At 35.9% G+C, this 14,900-nt stretch overlaps 1 protein-coding gene across 2 annotated transcripts in view; it reads left to right on the forward strand.

Annotated features, from left to right (window-relative positions):
- LOC135412059 (gamma-2-syntrophin-like) overlaps nucleotides 1-14,900 on the forward strand; it is a 298,003-nt gene that overhangs the window by 92,434 nt on the left and 190,669 nt on the right. For both annotated transcript variants that reach the window (XM_064650434.1, XM_064650435.1), the window contains exon 2: nucleotides 8,416-8,553. In XM_064650434.1, the coding sequence (XP_064506504.1) occupies nucleotides 8,416-8,553 (138 nt within the window). The remainder of the gene's footprint in view (nucleotides 1-8,415; nucleotides 8,554-14,900) is intronic.

The raw sequence follows: 14,900 nt of genomic DNA on the forward strand, positions 1-14,900 counted from the left end.
CCAGACCATGTATTGTTTTTAAAATGAGAGATGAACATATATCTCCACTTGCTATCTCTGTTTACAATTTTATTGCCTTTGAAGAGTGATTTAGAATACATATTCTTCATCTCAGGAAATCTTTGTCTGAAGTCTGAATTCAAATAAATCGTTGACTTTTCAATACTTAAATTACCTAAATTTTTTCTTCAATTACTGGGTGTTGCGAAAACCCTTCAATTGTTCCTAGATTTCCTGTCTCTTCTGTGATATTTTCTTTATAAGCTTGCAGTTTCTGAATGATAACTATTTAAGATCTTGAAACTGGTTATTCAATATTCTTTTGGTGGTGGTGGTGGTGGTTTTCTTTGTTTAGTTTGGTTTTGTCCTCTGCAGAAAGCTTTAGTACTTTTTTCCTAGTTGGACTCGTTTTCATCTCTGATACTTGCTGGTATTTTTCTGTCTTCTGCATTTTGTGGACATCAGTCTATTTATTTACACTTGATACCCATTATTGCATTTTAGTTCAGGATTAATTCTAAAAGATTATGGAAGTGACCTATATTTAACAGTTGAATTTTTTTTTTCCTCCCCTCTCTGCAAAGCAAGACTCTGTTGTCGAGTTTTGGAGACTTGGCGGGAAGCCAGCTCCAAACTTGCACAAAGTTGAGTATAATAGTTTCTTGTTTGAAGTCTTTCTTTTTGCAGAAGATTCAGTTGAGATTTCTTTGCTTACCACTAATTGGTGGGATTATTTTATTCAGTAAGTACAGAAGCTTACTGGTTGAAACCTTGTATATGCATTTGAAAAAACATCATTCTTTGTAGACTTTATACCATATTGATCAACTATATGCAAATTATTTATGCAGGTATACCTTTTGGGTTTTGTTTTGTTGATATTATTCCTAAGGAACTTCCCTGAAGAACAGAATATAACTGTAGGTGCTTGTCAGTAATGTATTCTTGTTACAGGACACTTTGGGTTTGAAATTTAGGTGTAAACAGACTATTTCATCCTTTTTCATGGCATGATATGTGATCAGTTTATAAAGGAGATTCTTTTCCACCTTTTAATAATGGCTGGCTAGCTGCTGCTCTGATTTTTACTTTTGAGTATGAGATTGCCATCTAAAGTGTAACTTCTTAGAAATGTACCATCATCCTGCCCAACCTCTGTCTTATCTGGCCATTCTCTGCTAATTTCACTAGTTTTTGTAGAGGCTTATAAATATAATCCAGTTTAATTTTCCACCTTATATATATATATATATATATAAAATATATAAAAGCATATATCTTATGCTTTTCTCCTCAGTAATGCCTCTAAATTCTGTTTTTCTTTATTAATTTCATTAATTTAAATAGTTGTCATCCTCTTGATAATTTATCCCCCATAGTCAGCCTTTCATTCAGTTTGATATACTTCAGGAAAGCTCTGTTTGTTAAATAAGGTATTAAAAAGTTACTGATCATCACAGTTACCTTTGAGAATTGTAGACAAGTCTATAAGATGGTAGTTTAACAGAGGTTAAACTTAAACATGCCATTAAGTCTTTGGATAAGGCATGAAATTGGTGTATCTTGCTTCTTTCCAAGCTAGAAGCCAAGTGCATGGCTAAAAGGATTTTCACTTCCTACCTATGGGTTTATCTGAGCAACTGGCCTGTAAAAGTAGTAAAATTGTGTTTTCTATGTTTTTGTGGGGTTTTTTGTGTCTTTGATTTTTCTTTTCTGTTTGGTTGGTTGTTTTTTGTTTTTTTTTTGCCTAGACTGATGCTTGGGAACACTATTTTAAATCATATTGCATTCCTGTGATTAATCTTTGCCTCAATCTTTCTATGTCCACTAGCCCTAGAAACCAATATAGTATGAGACGTTTTTGCTGTAATGGTGATGTGGATTTCTTTGCAATTGCAGAACTCACATTAGGGTGATGAAACCCTAGAATTTACTTTTTACTACTTCAAATTCAGAAAGAACCTAGATTTACAGCCACTTTATTCAGAAATCAAGCAGTTAGATACGGCTTTGCTTAGCTGGTTTTGGCAGACAACACAACACTTTAATAGAAAAAAGAAATCTTATGCTAAAGGTTGAAAAGGAGTGAATGTGGTGGACTTGTACACAAGTGTAAAGGGGAAGGATGGCAAGAGCCGGATGAATCAAAATGTGCTATTCCATTATAAAAAAAACATGATGCCTTTATGTTGGCCATACTTGGTTTTTCTAGGTTAAAAAATTGGGTGCGTTTTTTTATTATACTCTTCGTTCTTTATTTGCCTTTTGATATAAAGACAGGAATACTTACTAATCAGCTGAAGCTCTACCAGGGTAAGCTGCATGGTATCAGTAATAGAAATTATCACAATAATTTTCTGATAATCTTTTTCTTAAATAAGCTCCAAAGGGAATGTTCTTGAGGTTTTTTTTGACTGTTGCTAAGTGGTTTAATTTGAAGTGTGAAATTTATGCTTTCTTGTTTAACTGGTATAAACTCCTGTAAGCATAGGAGTATCTTTATATTCTTAGGCTTTGTATTCTTAGGCAATTTACTTCAAGATATGATCTAAATCAGAATAAAGCTAGGTGATTTTTCTAACAGTTTGTGTCTTGGCCGTGTTCTGGGGTAGAATCTGTATTCAAATACGCAGCTCTGTTAGCATTTTTTAGAATTTTTAAGAAGGCAATTTTTATTCAACGTGACATTCTGAAAATTCATTTTTCAAACACACATTACCGAATTCAAATATTTGTGTCTGATGTTGAGAGAGATGCATGAGGATGACAATAATCAATCATATCTAATTGGCTCATGACGTACTGAGCTTGCAGTAATTAAACAAGACATTACTGCTTACTGATTAAGATCACACAGCTTGAGAGCCAGCTGTTAATCACTTTCCTTGCAGGGCTAATGTCGTTAACGGATCTATCCCTAAGGCTATTTTTGACTAGTGGACTGGCTGTGATGTAAGCAACAAAATAAACTTTTAAATTTTGTATATTGAGAGCATCTTTTCAAACTTCTGTTACCTTGTGTATGTCTCAAACCACCACAGCTGCCTGAAAATTTAGGAAGAACTCTGTTCTGAATTGCTAGAAAGTGATATAGTCACGCTGCAGTTAAAATCTTCTAAAAACTTGTAATGTTAATATACCTTTTATGAGTGTTATGTAGTGAAATGTCGATCCATAATATTGTCCTCAATAAATGCAGATGTAAAAAAAGTAAGAACAATCTTTATGAAAGATACTGATGCCCATATTTTTCTGCCAATCCTCACTGCTACCTACATGTTTCCATTCCTCAGGAAATGGTGAAGAAAAGCTTTTCTTCTTCCATGCAAGTGATGTTCTTCCTACCATTTTTTTTCCTGTTACACTTCATCCCATTTTTAATTTTTTTTTTATGTTAGTCAAGGATATTTTGAATTTGAATTCTGTCTTTATCTGAGAAAGTATCTTTGTCTTTCGATGATGATATAGAAAACATCAAACCAGTTGAAAGAGAGAGAGTACATTCGAGCTTGCTGTAACTTGGTGCTCACAGCACTGACTGCCGGGACTGCTGGAAGTTCTCTTCCTAATCTTAAGTGATGTAGAATCAAAATCGGTGACTCCAGTTCTCATGTGTCTTCAGCAAGTGTTTAAATCATCAGTGTACTACAGATACAGAATTTCAACAGAGGTAGTTTAATTTTAAAAAATGAAATTGGATTAGAGAAGTTTATCACTAGACCTATGAGATGTAAATGTTGCTGGTAAAATACTAGTCTGGAAATATAATGTGGTGGTTCAGTGGGGGAAAAAAACCTTTCAAATGTAGTTCTTAAAGAATTTTATTTACAAGTTAAGGTAATTTATAAATTAAATTTAGCAGATAAAAATTGAACTGCAGTACCTTTGAAGCATGTATTTATTAAGGATGAAGATCAGCAAATGGTGATTTTTTTCTGGAGAACCAATGTAACTCCATGCAGAGGATTTTTTTAGGTAAAGCAGGGGAAATTCCAGATGATCCATTTTTATGAGGGTCTAAGACTAATGCTTTGTTTAGTTCACAAAGCTAATGATCACAATTGCTAAAATACACTTGGGCAGAGGGCATGAGAGAGACGTTTGGAGTTACTGAGTTCACAGTTCACAGTTTAAATCAAAATAATACCACTGCACTGCTTGTACTCTGACATCTGCTCTGAATGCATACGTCTTTTTTATTTTATTTTGAATAAATAGGGGTTTATTATGAATCTCATCTGAATTTCCCAATGATATAAGTAAGAATCTTTTTTGTCTCTCTTCAAACAGTTACTATCATGAAAAGCGTAACAAGTATTGCTATAATGCGTTAGAGAAAAAAATGGACATAAGCAAGTGAACAGTTTCTATAGGAAGCTCAGTACACCTCAACACCACTTTTAAACTCTACCTTATTTTTTTGCAAGCTCTTTCAAAATAAAGCTTACAGTACTGAAGACAAGTATTTTGTGCTAGTAAGACTGAAGTTTGGCTTGGAGATGCCTGCTTGGAAGCAGAATTTGCAGCTGTGAGCTTTAGGCTGCAGATGCAGCACATTGGAAGAGTTATGGTACACTGAGTAGGGTCTCAAAACATTATGCTGAACAGGGAGTGCTTTAAAGCAAGTACACTGGCTAGGGACCTGCTTAAGTAGTCAACAATAAAACTGATAAAAGGATTCATCTGCCATTCTAGCTCCCCCTAGAGAGGAATGTTTTCTTCTCTGTGGTATTGACAGGTTTTGAGCTGTGTTGAGAAAGTATGTTTCAGTGTTTTCTTTCATTCAAAAACAGAGTAGTCTAAGCTTTCTTAAAAGTCACAGCTACTGTGATGCTTGCGCTACCCATCTCCTTTTCCTCCCACCACATAGTGAATGTGCACATGCACACCCACACACTCCTCTGCCTGAAGCCAATGTCTAGAAAACTCTCAGAGATATGAAAGTCAAGATTTAATTTCCTCATGTGCCCGAATGAATTTAAATTTATATTTCCCCTGCCTCTCAATGCAAGCACTGAAATCCTATGGATATGCAACTCCCTATGCACTTTCCTTATGCTTTTTATTACAAAACACATTTGGTATATGATTTCTAACAGTACTACATAATTTTGGGGAGTTATTTTGACTTTTCAGTCCTCAGTTTCTGATACCAGTTACTAGAACGGCTACTGTATAGACAGTTTTTAAATAAGAAATCAAGATGAATAGTTAAAATGCCGGATATACATATCTGTGCAAAGGCTAAGTTCTCATTAAAAGATTCTTGTTTGAAGAAGCACTTTGTCTGGACTGGAATTTTGCCACTAGGGCTATGTATGCCATATCTTTAACACAAGGAGAGAACAAGGGAATGTACTGAACATTGTGCTGAATGTGCTGAATTCAAAGCCATTTAAAATGGTCTAAAAAAAGCCAGCTTGAAAGGCTGAGAGAAATCTAGATTAATCTTATTGATTCTGAAAGCAAATAAGGTATTGCTGCACATCATCTTGGATCACATCACGAGTTAGATGGAGTATTAGGTAGGTATTGGATTTTAATAGGAATAGATGAGCTTCAGTGAGACTTCCAGTTGAAATAGTGTGATGGAAAATGCTAAACTATTTAATCTGTCACTCTGCATATTTCATTCATTACCTGATCATCTGTTACAAATGAAAGTTCAGAGATTTTTTCATTGTGTTTCTTCTAAACATATGTAACAATTACTAGCCAGAGAAGAGTTCTGGGTTAAAGAGCTCTCCAGAGCTCTGTTCTTTCAGTGTTTCTATAAAGCATGCTCTGGTACATCAGCAAAAGTAACTGCGGTTGCCAGTCCCGGTGGGATAGTGATGTAGAATCTCTGAACAGCAGCAAAATTCAGGGACAGTGGTTTTTCAACGCTGTAGCTCTACTCTTTGAAAATACTTGCTGTTGGGCAGCATGGCTTTTAAGTGGATGATATTGGCGTGGTTTTCATATGTTGTCATTCACAAAAATGTATTGATAAAACATCCACACATCCCAAAAATGTAAAAAAATTCAAAATCTTGGGAAAATACAGAAATGTTGGCTTCCAAACAAGTGAGAATGATTAAGACTTTATACCCTCACTGAACTTTGATTCATTTAGGCTTTCCTAGAAAACACTAAGGACAAGATTTGTCTGCCCACAATTAGACACTTATCTGAGTTGTTATTTATATTTATTTTTTAAGTCAAAGTAGAGAGCAACGATTCACTTTCTTCCTTTCTAGATGGATGTATGAAAGAGATGGGGTAGAATCATGCTTCAGAGTTGTCTCTTGCTCACCACTGGTTTGACAAAATCTAAACAGCTGTGCTGGATGTGTATTTCTCTTACAAACACAAGCTGAGAGAATTGGAGATTTTCAGCCTGGGAAAGAAAAGACTCCAGGAAGACCTTATAGCAGCCTCCCAGTACCTAAAGGAGGCTTTCAAGAAAGCCAAAGAAGAACTTTTTATAAGGGTATGTAGTGATAGAACAAGGCAGAATAGCTTTAAACTGGAAGAGAACAGGTTTAGATTAGATATTAGAAAGAAATTCTTTACTGTGAGGGTGATGCACTGCCACAGGTTGCCCAGAGGAGATGTGGATGCCCCATTCCTGGAAATGTTCAAGGCCAGGTTGGATGGGGCTTTAGGCAACCTGATCTAGTGGAAGATATCCCTGCACATGACAGGTGGGTTAGAAGTTAATGGTCTTTAAGATCTCTTCCAACCCAAGCCATTCTATGATTTTTGCACTGTAAACTTTGGTGAGATCCATTACAAGCTGAAGATACCTACATATGGGTGTCTGCTGGCATGACCAGTATTTGTATCACAGTATAAACATGGAAATCTGGTCTTGCCTCCAGCCAGAAAAGGACCTGGATATCCTAAGAAGCCTGTGTCAGCTTTACGTGTTCAGAGGTCATAGGATATCAAGTGCCCTACATGAGAATGACTGCTTTGAGCCCAGGAAAGATGAACTACATGACCAATTCACCTGAGCAACTGCTGTGTATATAATTTAAGATAAATTTAATTACTCTCTTGGCTGCATTTTCTGTTTCTGCTGTAAAGGAGTTTTTGACACTCAGTTGCTGCATAGAACTAAACCAAATCTAAATGCCTTAGTTTTAAGCTGAGCCTGCCTTTAAAGACAAAAAGGTTTTATTGACAAACGACATAGGCATTTCTCCCTAATCTTGCAGAAATAAAAATATTAATATGAAGCTAATATTTTATGTTTAATTTTATTTTAAAATCCCTTAAGCTTTCATTCAGTGCACAGGACGTGTTTCTTCTTTTATTCTTCCATTATTCAGTTCTTTACACAATCTACTATTTAACAAACTGTTAGTAAACAACCTGATTTTAAATCTTCTTTTAAAAACAAATGCTGCAACTAAAACTTAAATTATGCTTGATTTTTCTTCACTTGCATAAAGTGCATTGTTGTGGTGATGCTGTTATATACATTTTAAATTAATAAGCAAATACTAGTTTTAAATATGATCACTCATTTCAGAACAGGTCTTTTGCTTTTTCTCTTCTGTGCAGTGACTGGAAAATTCTGAAATTTCATTAGTCTGAGTATTTTAACTGCTGTAAGCAGTCCTAATGCTACAGTTTTTGTTTAAGGAAATATCTGACTGAATATTAGCAGGAAATTTGCACTGAATATTAGTGGGAAATGTAAGTAAATAAACGAGAAATTAAAATAGAATTTCTTTTGTGCTATTCATGGAGAAAACATCATTTATACCAAATAGTTGACTATCCTATATATTTTACTAGTTATTAGTCTAGTGATGAACTTAAGTAGTGCAAGTCCATCTTAATCTAAAACAAATAATGTAACAACTGTACTTAATCATGTGTTTTACAATGTGAAAACAGTTTTCTACTCTAACAGAACCCTGTATCTTAATGGCAATGCTTATGAAGGGTACAGTTAATTTTCTGACGCAGTGGAAGGAACATCTTGAAGTCAGGAACAACATTTAACTTTGCCACTTCTGGCTGAAACTGTAAAATGAGTTCACATGCCATTTATACGTACCTATCTGCTTCTAATATAGTTTCATAAGTCTTTGTACAATGAAAACCAAATAGGATATCATTAAACGGCAACACTCCTTTGTGGAACAGTACAATGGAGAAATTTTTGTAATTTTTTTTTTTTTTTTTTACTTTTTGCATATTAATGTCTACTTCAAAGACCATTTAGCCTTTATTTTCAAGTACAAAAGAAGCTTTTTTATGTCTAATCCATTTGAAGACTGAAAAGCAGACTAGTTTTCCACTTCTGTAAATAATGCTCATTTGTATGCTTTTTATGTCTTTAATGGGGTAGAGCTTGTTATTCATCATTCTGAAATGTTCATATTCTTAAATTTTTGTGTATGTCTTGCTTTTTTGCAGACTAAAACTGGTATTGCATTGTTGTATGATGAAGTATCTGAAAATGCTTATGACATCCGACTGAAGCTTACAAAAGAGGTATTAACAATTCAAAAACAAGATGTCGTCTGTGTTAGTGGAAGTGATCACAGTGCAAATGTAAGTGCTTCTCTATCTCTGTGCTTTCGACCGCGCACTTTAATGTCTTCTGCAGAGATCACTTTATTGTATTGGAGTGCAAGAGATTTTATTGGGTAATAGAAATACATGTAATTACCGGTTGTTGGGTCTTTTGTGCACACCTCTGTTCTTACCTGTAAAAACTGCTTTTTTGGCCAGGGCTATATATTCTTTATTATAACGTTCATAACCTTAACAGGAGCAAAAATGTCTATAAATACCAAAATTATAGCATTCTTCCTCCAAATATTGTTAGGCTATTAAATTAAGAGAAAAAAAGAAGACTATTTCCCAAGCATTTTAAGAGTAAACTAATACACCAGAGTCTTCTTCATTTGTGTATCAGACAGGATGTCTGTTCAAGGGCATTGAGCTGAGAGAACACTTAACAGTCACTTATTTCACTGTAACTCTCTTGCAGACACAGATGGGGCTTAATCAGTGCCAGCATGTATGTGGTGCTTTTTTTTCCCCAAAATTCAGTTATGCTGCTTTTTCAAAGCATGTGTTGCCTCTAAGCTATAGAGGACTCTTCTGTATGATCATTTCGTGATGTCGCTAGATGAACTGGTGGCATTTTGCATCAGCAGTACAGCAAGAGTGTCTAGGGTATCAGCATCCCTAAGTAGTGTATTTTATTTCCTCATATAAACAGTATTCTTCTTGAATTTAGGATACCCGTTCTTAATTTTGCTGAGTAAAATAAATTTCATGAACTCTACTGGTATTTCCTAGAGTGGCACCCTCCTCAGAGGGGGCCAAGGGAGAGCTTTTCATTCTTCTTGCTGTGTCATGTGAACTTAAAATCTGACACCTGGGGACATGAATTGAGTTTGTGATACTCTGCTAAGAATTAGAAACCAAAAAAGTATATAGTGGGTGTCCATGTATGTATATGTGAGTATGTTAGAGAGAGAGTCTACCTATATAACACATGAACATGTTTCATTCCTACCGCAGTAAATATTTATATGAATTGTTTAATATAACGCACACAATAATTTGAAATAGCTTTTAGTAGTTAGAAACATTGTGTGCTGTTTTCAAAAGTTCTCCATGGAACACTGTGAAACATGACTTGCTCTTTAGAATGTTCAAAAAGGTTGGTCTGTGAAAGGCATGTCCATTTCTGGTTGGTTTGCTGAGATAAGTATAAGCCTCCTCCATCAGCTTTGCATATACTTTCTACTTCGCTGAGAAACATGAAAAAGCACAGCTTTTTCATTTTATTTTTTTTTACCAGATATTGCTGGTAAGGCAGATAAGTTGTATGCAAACTATCGCAAGAGTCATAGTAAATATCATGTGACTGCACTATATGGTGTCTGTGCATATGATTGTACATAATTGCTATGGACTCAGTGGTGTTTAAATGCCTTGTGTATGAACTTTCATAGGAAAAGAATCGAAATTCTATCCTATGTAGTCCTAGGTTACTTTTTGATTGAATCAACACTAGCTGGTTGTGTCTGCCAAAATATTGTATCAATATGTGCATGTATTAATCAACATCCAAAATAAAGCAAAAAAAATAAAAATCCCTAGACACCCCCAAACACCAAACTAAAGCAGTACAAAAACCCACCCCAAACAACTCAAGTCTGCCTCTTTCTTTTTAATATCAAGGTTTGGGTTGATTTGGATGGATTTTATTCCTGTATTTTATGGGTACCCTAAATAGTATTTCCTGGTAGAAGACAGAGCAGGAGACAAGCTCTCATGGTTTTGAGGAGTTGAATTTTGAAAGAAATTCTGGAAAGTAATAGATTCTGCAGAGAAGGCATACGTGAGATATGCAGCCACTGCATACAAAATGAGCCCAAGTTCCTTGGTTGTATTTCATCTCCAGTAATGATCACTCAGTGGTAGAGTCTGGAAAGAAGTGATTTCCAGGGCTATGGCAGAGACAGTTTTTCCAGGTCGCAGGCATGGTGTTAATGTGTAAAAGTAAGGAAATTTAAAATACAAATCAGTGTTAATTTAGTTTGGAGTTATAAAATATTATGTGACTCTAGATATGACACCCATTCAGAAGGAATTTCTCCCACCTCATACTATTGATAGATAAGTGTGGGCAGTCCTGCCAAGCTGACCTTTCCTAGAAAACATTGTTAACGCTATTTCCTTGTTTTTCTTAAGTTTTCTCACTGAAGACTCTGAAAACTAAATTTTAAGGATCCAATCTTTTGTTTTTCTGTGTCCCTTACAAGACCTCCCCAAGGTCCCTTTCTGAAAGTGTTATCTTCAGTCCTCATATGATCCTGTTGTCAAAATCTAATGAGAAAGAGGAATTAAACCGTGACTTCGTGGCAATATTTGCTTTTTCTGTGTTATACTCTGAACCAAATAGAAACTTTCGGACAACTAGCATTTAATATAAAGGACCATTGAGTGTAACATGAAGATAAACACTGTCTTTTTTTACAGTATATAATTTTCTAGTATACAGGACCTCAAAAGCAGAATTTGAAATCAGGCTGAAATAGCTCTAGCACTGATTTTGGTAAGTTTTACATTTACAGTTACATGACATAAATTCCAAAGAGATAAATGCTTTATATTTCAAGCAGTTCAAGAAAATAGTTTTCATTCCTGTTCTGTATGATTCAAAATATTAATAGAAAATTGTAACCTGAAAGTCAGTTCTAGAACAGTCATAATTGATCACATTGCCTTACTGATTTATTCTCCTTCTTCTGTACCTTTTCATTCTCAGGTACTCGTAGTTAATCTTTATTTTATGCCCTTCATCAAACTAGCTCATTTGCCACAAAAATAGAAATAACTTTTGCCTTCTTTTTGTGCTCAACTCAAATGCATAGGAGGAAAAAAACTTTTGTTTTTAGAGTAACTTTTCTTCTTATGCGGAATATGTGTATGGAAAATTATTGGAAAAGAAAGTTCTGTCTCTACTTGTGATAATACTTTTTTCTCCAACCAGTTTTGTGGGACAGCATTTGTGGGATGCATTTGTTTGCAGGCTCCCTTTTACTGACAGGTTCATTAGTCCTGAGGAATACTGAAGACAGGATTTACAGCTATGCATATTTAGCTCTGTTAGTCTGGTCGAGTTCTGAATGCTACAGTGAGGAGATCACTAGAGCTACTGTTGTGGGTAGGACTTTCAGCAATAGAGATTATTCCCAAGGATAAAAGGCTTCTCCTATAAAATAACTTCTACTACCATTATCTGGGTCTATTCTTGTTTCATATTTTACCATCTGCCATTCATTTAAGTGTCTTAAAAGTGCTACTTTTAAGCATTGAGAAAACTTCTTCTTTGATGAGAAGCTTTAGATGTGGCTGTCTGTAATTTAATAGCAGGTCAGCCCACTTCACTAGTCCTTGCAATATTGGACTTGGGGGTAGAGTAATGAGAGAAAAACATGGTCTTTGAAATTCAAAATGTATATAGCAAAAATAATGTAAAATCAGCTGTTTCTTTTCTTTAGTATTCAAATTTTTCAGAGCAGACAAAGTGCTTTTAAGTATCTGAAAAAATCCTTATGAATATGGAGCCATTTGGGGAAATAATATTTTACAGTAGCTTTTATATAATGTTGCGGGTTTTAAAATAATTTTTATATAACTATTTATAAACATTTATTTAATTTATATTTATGTGATTTTTACACCAAGACGTATTTCAGATCCTCAGACTTGGCAGATTCTATGTTCTAAGCAAACCTTCATGACTTGGTGTTATGTCTTTGGAGATGTGAAGGCTGGAGGCAGCCTTGACCATGAGATTGTGAAGTTCAGTGTTAGGAAGCAGGGCAGCAAGTAAGATTGTAGCCATGGACTTCAGGAGAGCTAACTTCAGCCTCTTCAGAGATCTTCTAAGAAGAATCCCATGGGAACAGGCCCTGCAGGGAAGAGGGGTCCAAGAGACTTGGTTTGCATTCAAGGATTACTTCCTTCAGGCTCAAGAACCAAAGAGCAAGAAATTGGGCAAAGGGAACAAGAGACCTGCATGGATAAAAAAGAAACTATTAAAGGATGACATTAACAAAACAAAATGCTAGTTAAAAAAAAAAAAAGTTAATTTCAGCGTTCCTGTTCAGATTGATAATTAGTAAGACTGTCTAAAGTGTTTTCCTTGGCTAATGAAATAAAATTACGCAACCATCAGAGAGTCAACTATAGCACTGTATTTTTATTTTTTTTTAAAAACTGATACAGGTGTCTGTCTCACTTTACTTTAAAACTATAAATAAATTAGTCTGGAAAGAAAAATTATATCTAGCCTGCAGGCAACCAAAAAGTGAAATGAGTTGTTTGTATATTTGACTGAGATATAAACATTAGGTTTTCAACTGCATGCAGTTCATGACATTATCAGTAATGTCAAAAAAGATAGGGTTGGTTTTCTTTCCCCAGAAATACTACAGTTCAATTTTGTCAAGATGTTTTGGAGTAGCATTTTCTTTGATAGTTCTTGCAAAGCTGGTGTGGGTTTCTGTCCAAATTTCATAGTAATAAAATTTTTTTCTTGCTTAAGAAGTTCAGGACTGATTCAGACCTAAAATCTACTGAACCCACTTGTTTTTTTTTCTGATAGCAGCTGTTAATGTTTCCCTAGAAAAGCCAAACAGGGCAAGAACTTAATGCTTCTCTTAACACTTTTCCTATCACAAGTCGTACAGTGCCTCCCTAAGCAAAATACAGTTTTGTATTAGCTCTTAACAGATGTACTTTTGCTATAGCTGTCCAATATCCCCTTGAAACCATGTAGACTTTGAATGTGCAGAATTTTTTTCTCACTAGAGTCTGCTATACACTGCACAAAGATTCATCTTTTTCTGTTTGTTCTGGTCCTAGTTCCAGATAGGAACTAGGCTTCCTAATACTATCATTTTATGCCTCCTAGTTTCTGTACTGGTAAAGGCTGTAAAACTGATTCTGATTCACTGTCCTCTGTGCTACTTACTGTAGCCTCCTGATCCCCGGTCTGTCTCCTTTCCTGGATGAAGAGTTATAGCCTGTTACTCCTTGTACAGGAGCATTTTTGTGCTTCCATCATCCTTACTGTCCTTTTCTGAACAGTTTTTAACAGCTTCAGATATCAAGAAGACAAAATGATATACAGTTTTCAAGATGGGGTGATCTTTGGATTTCTGCAAGATATAATGATGTTCTATTCTTGGTCTCTGTTCTTTTAGAATTGTAGAATCATTAAGGTTGGAAAAGACCTCCAAGATCATTGAGTCCAACCTTTGACTGAACACCACCATCAAGTAAGCCATAGGACTAAGTCCCACGTCCAGTTCTTTCTTGAACACCTCCAGAGATGGTAACTCCACCACCTCCCCAGGCACCCATTCCAATGCTTAACCACCCTTTCAGTGAAAAAATTCTTCCTGATGTCCAACCTGAACCTGCCCTGGCACAACTTGGGGCTTTCTCGTCTTGTCCTATTGCTAGTTTCTTGGGAGAAGAGGCCGAATCCCCATCTTGCTACAACCTCCTTTCAGGAAGTTTTAGAAAGCAGTAAGGTCTCCCCTGAGCCTCCAGGCTAAACAACCCTGCTCTCTCATCTGCTCCTCATATGACTTATTCTCCAGACCCATCACCAGCTTCTTTACCCTTCTCTGAACATGCTCCACGTCTTTCTTGTAGTGAGAGACCCAGAACTGAACATAAGATTTGAGCTGCAGCCTCACCAATGCTGAGTATAGGGGGACAATCACTTCCCTGGTCCTGCTGACCCCACTGTTTCTGATACAGACCAGGATGCCATTATCCTTCTTGGCCACCTGGGCACGCTGCTGGCTCATTTTCAGCTAGCTGTTGGCCAGCAACCCCAGGTCCTTTTCTGCTGGACAGCTTTCCAGACACTCTTCCCCAAGCCTGCAGTGCTACATGGGGTTGCTGTGACCCAAGTGCAGGACTTGGCTCTTCACTTTATTGAGCCTCATACCTTTGTCCTTGGCCCACTGATCCAGCGAGTCCAGATCCCTCTGCAGAGCCCTCCTACCCTCTAGCAGATCGACACTCCTGTCTTTTGCTAAGACTCCCAAAAATTTTATTGGTGTTTTTGGCCACCACTGAACTCTGCACTGATGATGTTATGGAACCAGCTACTTTAATCATAACATCTTATTCTGTAATAGAAGTGACTGATTAGAATCAATCCTAATTCCTTATATAAATAATGCGCATGGGTAAAAAATCTCTCACTAGCTTTTATCTGCTATAGTATTTTGTCTGCCTTTTTGTTACCCAGTTAATATTTTTTAAGATGTTCTGCAAATATTTTCAGTTCATTTATGCCTCCTGTCTCAGCAAGCAGCAAAGATAATCTCATTGCTCACCCCTTCTTTTTT

Source organism: Pseudopipra pipra, chromosome 3 (assembly GCF_036250125.1).
Source record: "Pseudopipra pipra isolate bDixPip1 chromosome 3, bDixPip1.hap1, whole genome shotgun sequence".
Lineage (NCBI taxonomy): Eukaryota > Metazoa > Chordata > Aves > Passeriformes > Pipridae > Pseudopipra > Pseudopipra pipra.